Source organism: Punica granatum, chromosome 5 (assembly GCF_007655135.1).
Source record: "Punica granatum isolate Tunisia-2019 chromosome 5, ASM765513v2, whole genome shotgun sequence".
NCBI lineage: Eukaryota > Viridiplantae > Streptophyta > Magnoliopsida > Myrtales > Lythraceae > Punica > Punica granatum.
In genome coordinates this window covers 6,391,923-6,411,510 of record NC_045131.1, presented here as the reverse complement: position 1 = coordinate 6,411,510, position 19,588 = coordinate 6,391,923, and the positions used below count along the sequence as shown (strand labels likewise).

Below are 19,588 nucleotides of genomic sequence, written 5' to 3'. Positions count from 1 at the left end.
GTGAAGGATGTGGCTGGGAGTGGAGGCGAAGAGGAATTGGTTCGACTGAATCCTTCCTAGGGAGCGGAGCCTGTGATCAAAGCTTGATGTTGCAATTTGCAGCACAAGGGCTTCAATCAAAGCCCTCTGTGGCTCGAACCAGAGCAGCGTCCTCTGATCGATGTCTTTATGCTTCGATTCGCAACATCATTGCTCAGAAATTGCAAAAGAAAAAATTGCAGAGGTGAAATTGGAGTTGGTGGCAGTGGGGTGGAGCCGAAGGGAGTGGAATGGAGGTAGATGAAAAATGCATTAGAGAGATTGCGCAGTAAAAAGAGACAAGAGAGAAGAATTGAGGTCATTTTCTAAAACTAAAAAGTTTTTATTTCACTTTATAATTAAGAAATTCAAACAAAAGGAGGGGAGAAAAACAAACAATAAACAGTGCCACGTTGGATGATTTCGTTAAATTATGGAGAGTATCATGAGGTGTGCATTCCAACGATCAAGAGTTTGTGTGATGTAAAAAATTAATTCGAGAGTATGCTTAATGTATAGTTCATCTTTCATGATGTATTTGACGGTTTTCTCTTATTTTTATATATTTCTTTCCCAGATTGATGGCTTACTTCTTTATGTGGCCAGCCGACCATCTTGTTTATTCCCTCCATGTGTCTCATTATTGCCTATAGTTACTCAATAGCCCCTCAAGTTAAGGGCCAACAAGGTACGCTTCCGAACTTCATTTTATGGCAATTTACTCCCTAATCTTAGGCAATAGATAAAACGTGGGTCCTACAATTCAAATTTTCATCCAAAAATATGATAAATCAGTTACAAGAGTACGCATATCATTATATATTTCTTACGCCTCATGTTCTCAACTCGGCTACCCCAAACGTTATTTTACAACAACGGCTCCTTTATTAAGATTGGATTGACCCATTTGAATAATACGTGAACCCGTAGAGCCAGACTGGCCTATGCGATTCAAGGGGCATGGGTCAAACCACCGTTGTCATGTGTAAGGGACATCGTCCATTTGATTACTGAAATATATACACATATATAAATGTATTTAATATATGCTTTTGAAATAGTCGCTGCTAAAGCTCCAATAATGGAGAGATACTTACTTGCAACGCATCCAATCATCTTTCTTGTCAACAGGTCCATTCAATAATTGGGTGATGCTCCTTTGTTATTCCACACTCTTCTTTTCTTTACTTTGTGTAAGTCGAATGCATACGTACAGTATATAACAAGTATTATGTGCCTGGCCGGGTTGATAGTCTCGAGCATTGACGCGAAAATTAATTATATTTTGACTAGTATTTACTTTTTTTAAGGAGTGGAATCAAATTCCTTCTTGATTGATACATCATATTAACTAATTTAAAAGCATTAACACAGTTAACGCATTGAGTTTATTAGTACAAGTCAACTCCATAGAGAATTTAATTCCATCATCTGAGATATATACTTCAATCTAGATATATTCCATGGTGTTTTCAATAGATTATTAAATTGATTCTTTTTCTAGAGAGAGAGAGATAGTAGCTGGAAATTCTACAGAGTGGGGATTGCCATAGAAAGCGGTCCTTCTAAAGAAAAAAAAAAGTACCCAAAAACCATCTAAAGATATTAATATAAATTTGAAGAAAATGAATAAATAAATAAATAAATTTAAAGATTTTTTACAAGAAGCCCTTATTTTGCTTCATATATCTTGAGAGTATATGGTAATCAGATGTTACTATCCGTATACTCCAAGAAGTTTAATTAGTGTTCAGAATTATTCCAAATCATTTATTAGAAAAAAATTTAGTTGAATTCATTTCAGGTCAGTTCAACGAGAAATTTTATTTCCATTTGCTAGACATTCTTTTCACTAGTCATATGATTGACATATAAATGCAAGTTAAACTACATTCAGAAATGGGTTCCAGCACCGTACGTGTTTCACCCGAGAAAAATTATAAAAGAAAATGGAAATGGAATAGATTAGGTCTCCAATAAATTGCTTCAGTGAACACATTAAAAAACATTTTTTTGGCCACTGTAAGAAGAAAGATATTTAAAATAACCTTAGAATATACAGCAATATATGTTCCCTATTGTCTTTGGTTCTAAAATGTAGAAGAAACATTGATTCTAAGATCTAGAGCAAAATCCACCGAAAAAAAAAATCTAGAACAAAACATTATGCACGTGACCGAATCCTCTTTATCATCCCCCATGACTTGTAAAGAGATTTTTTAAAGGGGCATCTTTTAGTACTAAAAAAAAAATCTGAAAAAGTTATTCGAGGGGAAAAGATAGACATTCTCAGGGTCTTTGGCACATCCATAACTCGAAGTATATGTGCAACATGTTGCCAACATGATATCGGTAACAGGAACTACATACTGATGTACTTTTAAGATCTGGAATGTACACTTTACAATCTGTAATCTTGGAACGTCTAGTAGACGAATAATATCGATCAAGACAGAATCCAGTGACTTCCACAATTCTTAATTACCGTATGATGTAAATTCACCAGACTATCTATCTGTGCATGCCAACTGGCTAAGGGCTGGTCTCTATCTCAGGGCGTGTCATTGCCTAACTCTCGCGGAAAAGTAAGTAGATATGAACAAAAACCGCAACCCAGTATTATGTGCATAACCAGATAATAAAAACATAGGTCAAGAAACAAGTGGATCGCGAGTTGATTGAATAATTGGACCACACAGACTCAAAATGGTGAGATGACAAGAGAGGGAAAAGAAAAGAAAAGCATAAAATGATTACAAGAGAGTATGACACAGTGGCACACACTTTCATCTAATAACGAAAAAGTTCTAAATTTGATATTCAGTGAGACTATTCGTATTCATTTATTAAATATTTAGATTTATATTTTATTGTATTAAACTCACAGAGACATTGATGGTAAGATAAGCATATAATGTAAAGGTTTGAATTTAATGATTGGAGGCATTTGGTTTGGACAACATCATGGGTCTAGTCAGCCTTCGTATGTATTTTTAGGTCGATTACCAATTGGTAACACAAAACCAAGGCACCGACTCGTTCCATTTAAAGCACATATATAGCTTTATTTTTCAATCTAGCTTGCCCTACTTGAATTCTCTATCTCAAATTTCTATATTTATAACCTATATGTATATGTTGGTGTACGTATGGTTTTGTAGCTAGTTTCTTGAAGGAAAAAAGATCTTTTGTTTTCTTTTTTTTTTATAACTTTTTTTTATATTTATGGCATGACGGGTGCATCATGCTTTGCGTTTAAAGTGGGTGAAAGTCTCGGAGGCCCATGTCAGCCTTCCACCTTAGTAGCTAAGCTAGAGTAGAGTAATAGACGAGAGTAAGCTGAAGTTTTAAGTTTTTAATCTTTCGCAATCATTCCTACCGAGGCGTCGGTTTTACGGTCACTATGATCATTTGAACATATAAAAATCTTAGATATGATTAGTTAATCGGTCGCTTTAAATCTCCTGAGCGTGAGCATGAATTGATCACCGTCTCCATTTGTTAGTATGTCGGAATGTAATAAGAGGAAAATAAGTCAGAAAAATGATCGGGTACTCAAAAGCGATCACCTAAACAAAATATCTCATATAATAGTTATAATGTTGCCACCTTTCAAAGGGTCATACGGCACTTGGTTTTTCCATCCCCATAATCCGATATGGCTAAAGTATGGGATATATGTTTCCATGGTTGCAGGTGGGCTAATGCAAAACGCAATTCGGTATGGCTTAACTACCATTAATGAAAATTAAACCAGGCAATTTCCTCTCGCTTTTTGAGTTTTTTGTTTAAGGAGTCGGGATAATAAATATTTTCCCCGAACAAAAATCAAAGGATGGAAAAGACAAGAGAATTCAGGCAGAGAGTATCTATTTTTAAATCGAGAATCGACTCTTCTGATTTTTTTTTAATCGTACGATACATGCCATATATTTATCAATTTAACTGATTCAACTTACACGAGTGATAATCGATATCCGATCTTTATGTATATGCGCCTGTCTGTGTGTGTACATACATAGATGTGATACCATTGCATTGGGATAGAGTTGGAGAGAGCATGGGGGTGTCCCACAAGAGGGGCACTAGAGGAGAAGGGAAGGGAACATGCTCAAAGATTTGACAATGGTGGTAGTCGTGGGGAGGAACAGAACAGTTCATGGGCTTGCCGGCTATAATGTTGGCACAAAGGGGTGGGGCAAACTTTGGGTCCCACCCCCACCGCCTCCTCATCCACAAACCCCGCCCCCCCCCCCCCCCCCCCCCCCCCCCCCCATTAAAGTTCAGGGACTGTTTGCTAATTCACTTAAATTACACATCTTTGATTAATTGATTAATTAAAATTACTCCAATGCAGCACAAGTGGACCCGCACACACCTCCACACAATGACATAGGGGCCTGTCTTGCTGGAGGAACAGCCCACACATTCATATGGGGGGAATCGTGAATGTGTTCCCAATATCAACCCAAGTGCATGGACAGTTCAGTAGCTACCCCTTTTGATATCTGATAAATTGGGATTTGATTCATTCCGTTCCCTATCATTCCCACATGCCCTTGTCTGAGTCTTGGATTTTTATTCCGATATGACAGTTCGTGTTCGCGGACAACACCGATCGTATTTACTCGACCCATCAAAGGCACACGCTGAGAATTGTCACTATTATTGTTTGCGAGAACGAATCATTGGAGGCGAGAAAGTTTCTGCTTATTATAGAGATCATTACTTATGTATTATGCACCGTGGAAATCCCCGGAAGTAACTGATGATGAGTGGATGCCAAACATGATATAGTTAGGTCTTGTCAATGGACTTCGGCTGTGAGAAATTGTTCTTTCGTTTTCAATGTGTCTCGCTCATGAAACTGTATTTTTGTTCTTCCCAACAGTGCCCCTTCCCGTGATATGAAATTATTATGCACTGCTCGGAGTCCCGGTCCATGCCGTACGAACTTTATTGATCGCCAATTATGCTTATGCATTTACACGTTACGAGTATCGTCACGACTCGACTAACGCTTCTCTCAAGCACCTCGGAGCACCGCAATCGACCGGGTTTTCAGGGGTGGTGGGCCTTGTTTGGACCGGGTTATTTGAACCATCACTTTAGAAGCAAATGGGGCCGGCACGCAAAGCGAGGGCCCACTTGAAAACAATGCTTCTGCCCACGTGATATTGGGTCCACTGGCCCCATCCAATCCACCCCCTCTCCTTCCGTCGTATCTTATCATGGCCTATTCAGATAATTGAAAAAATAAAATAAAAATCACGAGTCACCTCAATTTTCCTTTTCCACAATAATTCTAAAAATAAAATTCCATCTTCTATGATGAAAATCTACTTGTCTTTTTCCTAAAAAGAAAATTCATAATTTGTCAATAATTTGATTGGACAGATGCGTGAATAAACGACAACGGTGGTTTTTGGACTGGGATGGTGAAGTGGGCCGAAGCCCATCTATTTTGGACAGAAGGGCTTCTGATCGAGGGCCTTCATGCAATTGGATCAAAATGAAAAAGCCCATGACAGCCCCCGCCGGTCCATGAGTCGGAGGGAACTGCCAGGTCGAGCACTTTTACTCTCGACCCGAGATGCTCAACTCGTAGGTGGAACTTTTGATCATGTCCGTGCGGGAACCTGTCAATGCACAGCAAATGTAAATGGTCCGTAAATCTAACTTCGGCTTTCCTCCCGATCACCAAAGCCAGTAAGCCTTGGGTCAGGTCATCTAATGCATGGATGGTGTAGACACCAGATGCCATGACTTTTATGGAAGAATATAGAACGAATCAAACGTCCCGGTTTAGTCGGTACCTTTCTCATCGTTGGAAGGATCAACCGGGAGATGACACCATCTGCTCCGACATCCGGTTGCTTCCTTCAGATGGCAACTCCAAAGATCTGGATGTCACACTTGCAGCACTGCACACGCCCAGCGTTAATTCGGAGGGCATTTTCTGAAAGCTGGCAGAAAGATGGACAGGCGGTGGGCCTTGCTAATGGACGTAGAAATAATTGGACCAGGCCCATTTCCAGTAAGCTGTGTTTTGGGCCTTTTTCATTCAATATATATCTTTTTTTTAATTCATTCAAATATATTAACAAGAAAAACCATTTCGATGCACTACTCTTCAGTTGATTGCGCACTCGGTTGGAGAATTGCTCGAGAGGTGGCCGTCATCATAGGAGAAATTGTAAGCTGCTCGTATCTCTAGTAAGTCCGAAGTCACTCAAAGTGACTTGCAAATCCTTTTTTGGGAAAACTAGCAAAATTTCGTTGCTGGTCTAAAAGGAAATGATATAATTAAATGGCATATGATGTCTGATATATAATCGGTGCAAAAATTGGAATCGACTTTGAATTCTTTGAAGTTGCTCGAAAATATAACATATATTTACGCTCGCACAAGTAAAGAAATATACACCAATGCAAATAGTAAGTGAATAAATGCTTGGAAGAAACATTTAAATTGAGCGATGGTTATTAAAATCGAAAAATTGGTAAATGAATTTTGTTATTAATTATTGATGAAAAGCTCGAATTAAAAATTTAAAACAGAAGGGAAAATAGAAAATAAGTTGACGGCGTCGTTTTGCTCTGGTCCGCCGTACTGAAGAAACGAGTCCCAACCCCGACAGTGAAGGTGACAGTCGCTCATGATATTTTTTACCTTCAAACCCCTTCAACCCGCTCTCTTCTACTGAGTCAACTCGGAATCGGCAGCTCACTGACACTGTAAACTTTACTCTTACAAGAGGCATAAAGGTGAAGCCTTTGAAGGAAGAAGAAAAGCAAGGAATCGAGCTCTCCGGGGGAAGCAGAGACGCCGCTTGCTAGGGCTTTGTTCTTGATTCTCGGCTGGGGGCCTCCGATTGGAGTGATTGAGATGGCGAGCCCGCACTCGGGGCGGTTGGCGATCACTCCCAGCTCCGTGCGGCGGCTGTCGCTGACGCCTGGCGCTAGGGTTCTGCAGAGCCCCCTTGGCGATGAGACGATCTGGAAGCGCCTCAAGGAGGCCGGATTCGATGAGGAGTCGATTAAGCGCCGGGATAAGGCAGCCCTGATTGCATACATAGCCAAATTGGAGGCTGAGGTTCGTCAATTCTTCAAGAATTAGCATTCTTGTTATGCCCCCCTTTCCCTGTAATTATTGACATTGCTGCTGTTTGTGGAATTGTTTGGTTCTTTTTTGGGGGGAAATGAGCTGGTATTGGAGAGAGCATAGCTCCTTCTTGAGTTGAAATTGGCTTTGCTGACATTATTGGTTGCATTCCACTCTATATGCGTCGATTCTTATGTGTGTTTTGGAAAGGGTCCAATGTAGTATTACTTGCCTTGTGTTATGTGGTCCTGCGGGTGTGCTTGGAAAACCTCTAATAATTGCTTCTGGTTTAGTAGTTTGGAACTTTACCCATCGGTGATAATGTTGGTTAGTTTTCGATTCTTTTGTGCTCTAAGGTACAAAAACATTTTTGGAATATGGAAAGTTCAGCTGTGTGTTCTATGAATTATTGAATAAACCATTCAACACTTAGTTTCTGTTTCAGCGTGAATCGTTGGATTCATTGGTGACAAATTGAGATAAGTGAGAATATCCGAGTATTTATGATGCCATACAAGGAATATGATGATACGTATTGTCGATTAGATTCTTTCTTTTACCTATTTAAGGGTCGATGCCTCTCTTCGATTAAAGTTGTCAACAACCCTCTCATGATTAGGTTATGATTTTTGGATCAGGTTTCTTTTCAGTGTTTAGCAACTTAATAGGCAATACACAATTGTTTTCCTATATATTGCGTGTCATATTTTGCTGCGACTTTTTCTAAAATAGCTGAAGGAACTATAAAGAGTTTGCCTTGGAGTCTTCGTTGTAGGAAAATTATTGGAAGCTCAAAATGTCTACGCCCACTTGCACATTTAGTCCTTTCTAGATTCTAGATAACGACTCCAAATGATGTTTGCATAGTTACATTGAGATCTGCCAACTTTTATTGGCCATGACCTGTGCTAGCTATCATTCTAGCAATTCTCATGTTCCAAAAAACAATTGCCTTTTTCTTCTCTATATTTGCAGATCTAATCATTGTGTCTTTTTGTAGATCTTCGACCATCAACACCAGATGGGCTTGCTTATATTGGAGAAAAAGGAACTTGCTTCTAGGATTGAGCAAATTAAGGCCTCTGCAGACGCCACTGAGTTAAGACATAAGCGTGATCAAGCAGCTCGTGTATCTGCACTTGCTGAGGCTACAAAAAGAGAAGAGAGTCTGAAGAAGGCTCTAGGAGTTGAGAAAGAGTGCATAGCAAGTGTAAGCAAGCAAATTTTATTCATTTTTTGGATGAGTGGATTCTCATTTTTGTACTTTGTTATAGTTGAACAGTCTTTGCTGATGGTTCCTGTTGGAATTTTTGCAGATTGAGAAAACCTTGCACGAAATGCGTGCAGAATCTGCTGAAACAAAAGTTGCTGCACAAAATAAGTTGGCTGAGGCACGTAATATGATGGAGGATGCACAGAATAAGCTTACTGAGGCTGAGTCAAAGCTGCGAGTGGCTGAATCTCTAGAAACTGATGCTAGCAGATATCGGCAATTTGCTGAAAGAAAGCTCCAAGAAGTTGAAGCACGGGAAGATGATCTCAGGCGCCGTATTCAATCTTTTAACTCCAAGTATGCTTTTCTATAGCTGCTAATATTGAAAATTGCATCTCTCGTCTTTATTTATGCTCAGCATGTAGTCCTTCTGGAATGCAGTTTGTTTTTCGATATTGTTCATCATCTCAACGAATGTATAAATTTATGACTTGACAAAAGAGAAGTATCTAATGACTAGACAAAAATGATCTTATGATGATGAATTTTGGAGTACTAGACAGTTTCTCAATGATATTGCATTTATGAACTGTCTGATCAAATGCTTTTAGTTTTATCTCTTATAATCTTAGATATATATAGTACTTTTCATTTTCGACATCAAGTTTGAGTGTAACATGGGAATATCTACCTGAAGATTGATTACTTAATGTTTTTCCACTTATGTCAGATGTGATGCAAAGGAGAGCGATACGCTACTCGAAAGGAAGTTGTTGGCGGAAAGACAGACGGTCTTGCACCAAGGAGAGAAAAGGTTACTGGAGGGACAAGCTCTCCTAAGTCAAAGGGAGGAATATATCATGACCAGATCTCAAGAACTTACTCGAGTGGGAAAGGACTTAGAGGCCGCAAAAGCAGAACTGGAGAAACAACGGAGAGCCTTAAATGATGAGAGAACTGATTTAGACATCAGAGTAGCTTCTCTCTCTGAAAGGGAACAGGTTGGTGTCTCAATTATTTGCCTGAGCTACAGTTGCATTTTTTTTTTTAATAGAATAACTAAAAGATTGAATGTTCAAATACACAGGCTTGTATCCAAAGGGAGGCTTCAGTGAATAAGAAAGAGCAAGAAGTGCTCATTTTGCAGGAAAAGATTGCAAGCAGAGAATCAGTAAGTTACTTTTAGTTTCATTTTCATTTTTCAATAAATGGAAGGTGTATTCTGAGATTTGGTTACTTTTGCTGTTCAACTGTTTTAGATTGCCTTTAGTTAGAATTTTGACCAACCTTGGTCAATATATCTTGTCTTGTCAGAATGAAATTCAGAAGGCAATTGTCAGTCATGAAGCCGCTTTGAGGTCCAGAAAATCTGAGTTTGAAGCTGAATTGGAGATGAAGCGAAAAATGGTTGATGATGAAATTGAGACCAAGCAACGAGCTTGGGAGTTGAGAGAGTTGGATCTTCGTCAGCGCGAGGATCAGCTTAAAGATAGGGAGCATGAAATGGAAATTCAGTTTAGGGCATTGGCAGAAAGGGAAAAGGATGTCTCGGAGAGATCAGATGATCTTGGTAAAAGAGAGAAAAGTGTAGCTGCTGCTGAGCAGGAGGTTGAGTTGAAGAGTATTCTTTTACAGAAAGAGAAGGATGAGATAAGCAAGTTGAAGGTGGATCTTCAAAGGTCTGTGGATCTACTTGAAGATAAAAAGAAGCAAGTTGATAGCGCACAAGGTAGACTAGAGGCAATGAAAACTGAAACAGATGAGTTATCAGTTCTAGAGATTAAACTCAAAGAAGAACTAGACAGGGTCAGAGCTGAGAAACTAGAAGTAATGGCTGAGGCTGACAGACTGAAGATTGAGAAGGCCAAGTTCGAAACTGAGTGGGAGTCTATTGATGAAAAGAGGGAGGAACTGAGGAAGGAAGCACAGCGTATTGCTGACGAGAGGACAGCTGTTTCAAAGTTCCTGAAGGAAGAGCGTGATAGCTTGCGAATTGAGAAGGAAGCAATCCGAGATCAATATAAAAGAGATGCTGAATCACTTCGTGCTGAGAGAGAGGAATTCATGAATAAGATCTCCCAGGAGCGGTCTGAGTGGTTCAGCAAGTTTCAGCAGGAACGTGCGGACTTCTTTCTAGAGATTGAGGTGCAGAAGAAGGAGCTCGAGAATTGCATTGATAAGAGGCGGGAGGAATTAGAAAGTTCATTGAGGGAAAAAGAAAAGGATTTTGAGCAAGAGAAGAAGAATGAACTTCAGTGCATCAATTCTCTCAAAGAAACAGCCCAGAAAGAAATGGAGCATGTTGCTTCAGAAATGAGGCGCCTTGAGGTTGAACGGATGGAGGTCAACCTGGACCGTGAGAGGAGAGAAAAGGAGTGGGAGGACTTGAATAATTCCATTGAGGAGCTTAAGCTGCAGAGGGAGAAATTAAGAAAGCAGAGAGAATTGTTACATGCTGATCGAGAAGAAATTCGTGATCACATTGAACAGCTTGAGCAATTGGAGGACCTGAAAATTGCATCGGAGAAGATGGCTGTTGCTGCGATGCAACAATCTGCTCTCGAATCCAGTCTGCAGAAGATATCAGAACGAAGGTTCTTAAACCAGCAAAGTAGTATTAATAATCATGCTAGCTATGGTGATGGACTAGATTCTTTGCGAATGCTGGAAAACAGCCATGCTTCACCTAGTTCTGCTCGTTTCTCATGGATCAGAAGAGCTGCTGATAAGATATTCAAGAATTCTTCCGAAAAGTCACCTTTGGTCCACAAGGATGAATCTCTCACGAGTGAGATTGGTAAAGCAGCTACGCCAGCAGGAAGGCAATTGATCTCATTTGCAGTACACGCTGAGAAGAAATCTGAGAAAAATAATACATTGAACGGAACTCCGAGCGAGAAGAATGCTATGGGAGAAGAAAAAATGATTTTTGAGGTGCCCAATGAAGATGTCATGGAGATACATACCCTGGAACCTAATGAAGATGCTAGTGAACAGTGCATTCAACCTAGAAGGAAGAGGAAGGGTGATTCGCTGTCAGCTGATTCCATTGGAAATGTAACAGAGTCCAGGCAAAACAAGAAGAAAAGAGAAGGACGAGAAGAAGTTTCTGGAAATCAATCAGCGACATCTGATACCTATCGGTACCGAATCTTTAACCTGAAAATTAAATGGAATTTCTCATTGATTATTTGATGTTCGAAGTTGTGGATTGCATGTGTTTGCTTTCGCTTTCGATTGCAAGTGTTTTAACATATTTCTGTTTTCACAGAGCCACTTCAGGACAGCCCGATGCAGTAGGTGATCTGCCTGTCTCTCGATCATGCAATGAAACTCAAGGTCCCCCTGAAGAGACAAGAGTATTGGTTATCGAAGAAGTTACGACCTTGGCTTCTGAAACAATTGTCCATGAGCAATGTCTTACTGGAGTTGACAAAGACCATCGGCAGAATCCTCTTTCGAAATCAGATGAAGATGCAAATTCCAGTCAACAGGTCACTGATGTCCCCCCACTCCTAGATCCAGTGGCACAGAAAACATTACAAGCACAGCTACAAAGTGTCGGACTAATCTCCGAGGAAGATCAGGTGATAATACAGTTCCTCTTTTTGTTCGCTGCAGTTCCTATCCCAAATTCTACTGCGTAACAGCAGACAAAAGTTAACTGTAGTTTTGGTTCTCGCAGCCTGGAGATGCCTTCACCGATAATGGTGGAGATCATGGAAATCAAGACTCCGTAAAATGATCAGATTAGGGCTGACGCCATAGTTCTAGTGTAGGGCTATGATGAGTTTGTGAGACAAAAAAAGGTGTGCTTTCTTTTGTAAGTATATTGCGAGTCTAATTCACTAAATTAAATCACCATAGTTTTGGCAGGTCTCTAATGACGTCATCTCCATCTTGCAGGCAATGGTGTATGGATATGCATTCAACTGAACATACAGGAGGGGTCCAATATTAAGTGACTAGATATAACTGTCCATTCTGTAAATGAGTATGCGTTGGGATATGTATATGGTTGGTTTCGACTTTGATTGTGGGCCGTAAACTTTTGCCTTCTGGCCATATGAGGCATGATTGTGGGTTGTCGGTCTTTGAAGGTTTTCGGGTTGGGTGGGTGTTTTGTGACATATTCGCTTTGTAGTTTGCCTGGTTTTATTTGTATGACATGTCTCTCCAATTTCTGAAATACGAGTTTCCTTCTCAGCATCGGTTAATTTGGTCGCAAGCCTGAGCTGTCAATCTTCCAGTTGAATGAAGCCCCGACCAAGGGCAAGATAATTGTGCTGCACTACTAGGAAATTTAGGGCATTAATCATCATATTGTGCTAGGACCGTATTCTCATCCATTACTGCTGGTAAAAGGGGTCACATCTATTAGGCATAAGGGAAGATGAAGCTCTTGATGGTAGAAATCCAGCTCTTGTTCGGGGTTTAAAGTGAGTCAGATCTGAAAACTTCGGATTTTGACAATCCATTAGAGAAAACCAAAGCAACTCGACAAAATCAATTATATGGTCTTGTCTGAAGCACAAAATATAACAAGATCACCATCCAAAATTCAAATTTGCATAACCAACCCCTTTCAGAAAGAACACCAATTTGTGAGTACCTTTAACATCTAAGCTAGCATTATTTCCTCCCGCCAGTTCCACGGTGATACAAACTCATGAAGAGGGCCCCAAACGGATTAGGACCAATCTCACCACCACAAGCCCCAACCATACTATTCCCATTGGAATCGTAAGAAAAAACTTGTCCCAAAAATCTTGACATAGGAGGAAAATGATCATTTTTCTTGAGATAGGAGGAAAATGATCTATTCTTCATTTTGATTTTCATCCTTGATGAGCTTGATCATGTCGTCGATCCGGAGAATGGTGATGGCAGCTTCAGTCGCAAACTGGGAAGGAGAGCAAAAGGTTTCAGAAATCATGACGCCGTCCACAAAATGCCCAAAAATGGTAGGCTAACACTTATTTGCTTGTTTTTGAACTACTTACCTGGATTATCTTCACTTTGCTCATTGCAGGTTCAATAACACCAGCTTCCAGGTTGTTGCGGACAATCCCCTTCAATAGATCTAAACCCATGCTGCCAAAAGAAAAGAGAACCAAAAAATGAGATGACTTCATTTCACATAGTTATTATCTCAAAAAAGAAAAGAAAAGAAAAAAGGTTCGCATAGTAAAGACCCCTTTGCTCTCGGCCAGTCACGAAGCAGCGACCATACAAGTTACCAAACAATTCTACCTGGATAAATGCTTCTTATCAGCCTTTGTTTGGGCTGTGTGGTGATAAGCTCGCAGTTTAGCAACCAACTCAGTTGCATCCTTAGCAGCATTAACTGCAAGCACCTGAAATGGAAACAGAAAATCCATAAATCACAATATTATACCACAAATTTGGAACTTATTTTTTTCCATTTCTTTTCGTTTTTTCGCAGTAAGCATTCAAATGTGAAATAACACAAACCTTCGGAATGATTAGCAAAGATTCAGCAAATTCTGCGATCGCCAACTGCTCGCGGGATCCTAATGTTGTGGCCAGATACTCCAAATAAACAGATAATGCAGCCTCAACTGCACCTCCACCGGCAACCACCTGCATGGCCACCGTGATATGAGGAGAATTACAATTGCAATCAGAAATAACAAGATCTACAATTATTGCTCTTAATTTGGTAGACAACGTAATACTACCATTGGAGATCATTCTAGCTCGCAGATACTTAGATTTGTTTGGGTATCATCTTATGAAAGGTTATGGAGGGGTGGGGTGGGGTGGGTTATGAAGGGATGGGATTGTATGGGTCATGGAGGGGTTCTTAAATTCTCCATAACCTTTGTTTCGGTAAGCTCAATTAAAGGTGGGGTGGGGTGGTGCAAGAATGTTGGAAAAGATCTTAACCCAAAGTTGTTTTTTATAATGTTATTTTAATGGTTGATCTTCATAACCCTCGATAACACCCAATTTGTTGGAAATAAAAATAGAGGTTATGAAGGGTTATGGTGGAATTTGTTCTCCCTCCTTAATCATCCCCCTTTTAAATATTTTAAAAGCCAAACATGGGTTATTAAAAACCCTTGATAACCCACCCCACCATAACTCTCCATAACAATTAATCCAAACAAGGTGTTAAAGACTACCGACTGAGAACATCTCAGATCACTCTCTCGTACCAAATAAGACGGTTCGATTTTGCCTAGACTATTCTCAAATGCCACCACAGCGCTAAAGGATGGAATTAAAGTCAAATAAAATGCAACTCCTTGGAAGATGGATAAAATTTTGAGGACGTCTGTCCTTGGACTAGCAATTGCGAGCCTATAAAAGTATAATGCCTACTGCTTCTTCCAGAAAATTAGCTTCAATCCAAGCACAATCCAATCAGCTAACGGTTCTCAGATCACCCCATTTTAGGAGCTAGAACATATTGCATAATCTACTCTGGCATTGTAAACTCTAACCAAAAATAGATGCATCAAAACCAAAATATGTATATGCTCTTACATTGTAAAAGAAGGGGCTTATAATCATTACTATCTAGAAAAAGAAAATTATATAATGGGCCAGAGAGGATACCGTATTGGATTCAAGTGTCCTCTTAACAATGCATAGAGCATCATGAAGAGCTCTCTCCATCTCATCGAGCATAAAATCATTTGCACCTCTTAGAATCAGAGAAACCTACAAAAACAGGGAAGAAAGTATATTGATAAGAAAACATCAGATGTCTGATGACAGCGAGTTCAACTATATACAGTTAAGACATAGCAGACAGACACTCTCATCATGTTCAGTGAGGATCATTTTATCATCTCATTTATTTTCCAGCCTTTCTTTTTCTGTCATTAAATGGTTTCTCTTCCTTTTACTTTTGCCTTTTCCAACACCAACCACCCCCCCACCCTGATCGAGCTCTATTTGGATAACTCCAAGCTGGCTTAGTTCCTTCTCCCATAATTAATGAACAAAGTAGTTATGCACCGCGCTAGTTGTTTTTGTCCCCTTTATCAAGATCACATCATCATCAGAAATGCGCTCCTCGACTACTTCATCAGCATATCCAAGAAATGATGAATCAAAAGTCTCTTCTCCTTCCATATCAGCAAATGTTGAAACCTGCAAATCCACCAAACAAAGTTTTGTTTCAGTAGATGTGATAACCCCAACCGTACTTTCAGGAAAATCATTAGCAGCAAGAGAAATGATGACAAACCATGGTTGCTCCAGTGGCCTTTGCAATGTGACGCATATCCTCTTTCCTCACACGTCTAACAGCAATTGCCCCAGCCTCCACAAAGTACTGAAATATTTCATAACAGGAAAACACCCAGAATGAAAACCAACACATGTATAAGAAACTACTGCATCAAAATCAACAACCACATAAAACTTCACATGTGATATAAGTCTTCATAATATTATGTGAAGCATCTGCATAAAGTTCCTAAAATTTAACCAGATAGTCATGGGGGGGAAAAAAAGATGCCGAAAGGTGCCTGAATATAGTTGGCAAACTAGTCACTTCTGGATTCTAATCTTCATAATATACAAGTAACCTAAAGAAGATTACCTTAAGTGCCATGTCATCAATCCCTTTTGTGGTCAATACAACATTGGCCCCAGCTTTCAATAGTTTCTCAATGCGCTCTTTTGTCATGTTAGCTTCCCTGCCAAGATAAAGAACTTATCGGCGCTTATACCGCATAATAACATCTGCATGTTTCAGTACTTTCATAACATCTTGATTTACTAAGAAAGCAATGTTGCACTCAGATACTAAAGAAGTCATCGCTAAAAATTACAGAATGTTTCATTAAGAGTTCTTTTGAAAACCAATAGGATTTAGAAGGGAGAGGGGAAAAAGATTTCTGGAATCATCAGTAGAAAATGAGTCATCTAAAATCTGAAGCATGCAAAGAAACTAATAATCATGGATTGACACATAATGACCTGAAAAAGAATTAAAAAGTCCATAATGTTATCACCTTTGACGAATCTTCTCGAGCTCCCTAGGATCAGATACTACAACTTGAACACCAAGTTGCATTTTCGTCTTTTGAAGATTGAAGTCGAGACAAGCTATCTTTGCAGCGGCAACTCTGACAGGCATTCCCTGAGCTGCACGTCCAGTGTTCAAGGCATACCCATTCAAAAGGTAGCTCTCTCTGGCACTTTTTCCATGAGCCTTGAGGATGTTGATTCCCTGGAAAAAGAAAATGAATGTGCAGAGAATCTTGTAAATTGCAACCTCAACCTTGGGAAAGTGCAATGAAAACAGAAGGTGAACCAAATAAAAGGAACAACAAATTTTAAGGTTTTGGTAACTCCACTACTATGTAACAGATACTCACATTAATATATCCGTCAAAAAATTCATCAAACAAATAGATGCTAGTTAAAATCCCCACAAATTCTGTGTCATTAGAGGAGCTGCAAGACCGACCTTGATTGGGTATTTAACTTCCCCACGAACATTAGTCATCTTCACTGCTTGCACAGCATCAACTACCTACAATTAAATTGAGATATAGTCAGAAATATGAGTGGCATTCAATTATTTAAAAAAGCCAGGCATCATTAAATATATTGGCAATACATGTATTATGTAAAAAAAATTAAGGGACTCATTAATGAAATTAGTCATAGATTAATTCCATGATGGAGTGAAGAGAAGCACAATCATTTGCTGCAAGTCTTGTTTGATCTTGACAAAATTTGAAATAAGATAGTACATGCATGCATTCTACTCATTGCCATAGCTGTAGGAATGGCTGCCTTGGGTCATACCAAGTTTGCGAAGAAGTCACTATCACCAGCAATCAGCTTCGATGACATGCTAGTCTTGGCACAGTTAACTAGTGATTCTTTTCCAAGCTTGTCAACCTATAAACCAAGAAGCAATGATTCTGTAAGCAGTATACCTTAAGGATAAATCAAGTCTTCACCTGAAGTGTAAAATAGCATGAATCAGACTTTTTTCCTTTCTTAATAAGTATATGATTGCAATTCCAATAAGAGAATTATGGGAAAAAATGCAGATGAGCATTTCTAAAGTAAACTAATCGTAAGAAAAGCTAACCAGAAGAGTCTTACCTTAACAGCCAACTTCTCATCGACGTACTTACAAGCTTCCCTCATGGCAAGCTGTTGAGACAAGAGTACATGGAATATCACCAGTTAATAGTCATAAAAGTGATGGAAATCCACAGGAAATCACAAAAATCATTGATTTCCATAGAAAAAGTGAGAAAAGTACAAAATGGAAGAAGAAACAAATACAAAAGATGAACTCACTCTGTAACCACTGATTATGGATGTTGGATGGATCCTATTTCTGACCAAATCATTTGCCCTCTGCAGAAAACCATGATATAGTAGCACTTGTAAGTGTCAAATATTTCCGTAGAAAATTTTCCAATCCAATAATGAGCTCCAATCACCTTGAGCAACTCTGCGGCTACAATGACCACTGAAGTTGTCCCATCTCCAACCTCTTTGTCTTGAAGCTCGGCCAACTCTACAAGTACCTGTAGCATCCGAAATGCGGGCCAAGTGCAAAAAAGCTTCCAACATGAATGAAAGTTCACGATCAAAGAAGCAGTAGAAGTAACAAAACAGAAACCATTTCATTCACCTTAGCAGCTGGATGCTCCACCTCCAACATCTTGAGGATCGTAGCCCCATCATTAGTGATTGTTACATCACCAATGTCATCTACAAGCATCTGATGCATTCAAGAAATGAAAGCTATATCAGTAAATTACTATAAAAATCACCAATGTTTTATCTATTCACTTGGCACCAGCAGCAAATTTGCATCTGAAAGTGACGAATCAGTTTAGGGTGTCACACCAGCCAATACAGCCCAAAATATTGCTTCTTTCCGACTACTAAGCCGAAGTATCAACAATCCAAATTGCACATTTAAGGAGGCAACAAAGTCCATTCAGTCGCTGACATTTCAAATAAAGGGTTAGTGTTTCTTTACAGAATGGAATAGAATCCCACCATCTGTAATATTCATAGGGACATCAGCGTCCACTGGTGCACCGTTCTTAATATCAATGTATATGAATTAATCTTCCCCTGACCCCATAGCATCAAAAAGCTCCATTCTTTAGATTGAATCATTTCAGCTTTTTCCCCCTTGAATTAAACTACAATAGACAAATCTGAGTCATCCTACTCGTTGGTCAGAACAGGGACACAAGCAGTTCGCAGAGGTTTAGCTGCAAAAGCACTCGATAAGCAAAGATCTCTCCTGAAATAGTGCATATGGCACCGAGGAATAAACGAACAGAGAATTGTAGCAAAAGCATACCAAGGGATGAGACAGTAACGAAGGTGAAATCCACATCTAGAAGCTAGGAAGACAGAGGACACAAAAACCTACCTTGTCGAGCCCGACAGGACCAAGCGAGGACTTGACAATGTTGGCCACAGCTTGACATGCCACAACTGTTCCAACACCAGAGATTAACGTCACCAAGTTCGCATCGAGCAGCAACATGTCCAAACTGAAATGCAAAACGCATGCGCAGAGAGAGAAGGGAAAAGGGGTACCGTTCTGTGTACGGACGTCCTGACCCGACTGGCGTTCGCCCAGGATGTCGGGTGTCGTAGTTGAGATCGCCATTCTCCTTACTCCGACTTAAGCACGAGAGTGGCAGAGCAAGTCGGGGAAAGTAAATAGAAGAGAAACCCTAAAAATGGAAATGGAGGATCCAACAGTGGTCGTTGAGCTCTGCACTGAGAGAGAGAGAGAGAGAGACTCTGAGCTGCGGAGATGTGTGCGGGAAAAACCCTTGCAAGAGAGTGAAGAGAGAGAAAAGGAACCAACCTCCTTTGATTTCCCGAAGGTTCAATCGCCAAAGAGGAAAAATAAAAAGTTCGTGGGCTGCAAGATGTAGACTCAGAACGTTGAGGACCAAAAAATAATTCCCTAAGCAGGAAAAAAAATGGGAATACCCTAAACTCTTGCAGCTTAGGACTCTGATGTCTCCCTTTATTTGCTATCGAATTGGCCTTGGCACGAATGTGTCCTTCTGGTATGACACGTGGTTACCGGTTGGACCTTTGATCAACTATTGCACTAGAGGACTCCAGTGTTTTCCATCAATCAAAGAACACACAACTGTTAGTTCAATTCTAATCGAAGGCTGCCGGCACTGGCCTAGAAGCTCGGACTCGCAAGCTGCTCTAATCCATGACCTCGCAGCAACAATCCGACCTTCCAACCATGA

General features: G+C 39.9%; 2 protein-coding genes across 2 annotated transcripts; one reads left to right on the top strand and one right to left on the bottom strand.

Annotated features, from left to right (window-relative positions):
• The first annotated feature begins 6,682 nt into the window (after nt 1-6,682).
• LOC116206722 (protein CROWDED NUCLEI 4) lies at nt 6,683-12,553 on the top strand. Its single transcript, XM_031539517.1, has 9 exons — nt 6,683-7,114; nt 8,124-8,333; nt 8,440-8,693; nt 9,067-9,337; nt 9,424-9,507; nt 9,651-11,479; nt 11,608-11,923; nt 12,022-12,145; nt 12,243-12,553. Exons 1-8 carry the CDS (start codon nt 6,908-6,910, stop codon nt 12,079-12,081), a joined length of 3,231 nt encoding a protein of 1,076 aa, XP_031395377.1. The 5' UTR covers nt 6,683-6,907; the 3' UTR covers nt 12,082-12,145; nt 12,243-12,553.
• Nucleotides 12,554-12,818: 265 nt separating this feature from the next.
• On the bottom strand, nt 12,819-19,169 carry LOC116206723 (T-complex protein 1 subunit alpha). Its single transcript, XM_031539518.1, has 17 exons — nt 18,909-19,169; nt 18,739-18,803; nt 17,980-18,069; nt 17,786-17,872; nt 17,640-17,699; nt 17,439-17,489; nt 17,133-17,228; nt 16,789-16,854; nt 16,331-16,548; nt 15,916-16,012; nt 15,559-15,645; nt 15,327-15,461; nt 14,922-15,026; nt 13,812-13,940; nt 13,590-13,693; nt 13,340-13,430; nt 12,819-13,239 (listed from the first exon to the last, which is right to left on the bottom strand). Exons 1-17 carry the CDS (start codon nt 18,979-18,981, stop codon nt 13,156-13,158), a joined length of 1,638 nt encoding a protein of 545 aa, XP_031395378.1. The 5' UTR covers nt 18,982-19,169; the 3' UTR covers nt 12,819-13,155.
• Nucleotides 19,170-19,588: the final 419 nt, after the last annotated feature.

What these genes read in the sequence shown, in the direction of transcription:
- LOC116206723 (XM_031539518.1), bottom strand. Translation starts at nt 18,981, where the DNA reads ATGGCGATCTCAACTACGACACCCGACATCCTGGGCGAACGCCAGTCG. An exon ending in GGACGTCCGTACACAGAACG is followed by an intron (nt 18,804 to 18,908) that starts GTACCCCTTTTC and finishes GTGTTGGAACAG; the next exon opens with TTGTGGCATGTCAAGCTGTG. An exon ending in GCAAAGTGAAGATAATCCAG is followed by an intron (nt 13,240 to 13,339) that starts GTAAGTAGTTCA and finishes TCTCCTTCCCAG; the next exon opens with TTTGCGACTGAAGCTGCCAT.
- LOC116206722 (XM_031539517.1), top strand. Translation starts at nt 6,908, where the DNA reads ATGGCGAGCCCGCACTCGGGGCGGTTGGCGATCACTCCCAGCTCCGTG. An exon ending in TAGCCAAATTGGAGGCTGAG is followed by an intron (nt 7,115 to 8,123) that starts GTTCGTCAATTC and finishes GTCTTTTTGTAG; the next exon opens with ATCTTCGACCATCAACACCA. An exon ending in TAATCTCCGAGGAAGATCAG is followed by an intron (nt 11,924 to 12,021) that starts GTGATAATACAG and finishes TGGTTCTCGCAG; the next exon opens with CCTGGAGATGCCTTCACCGA.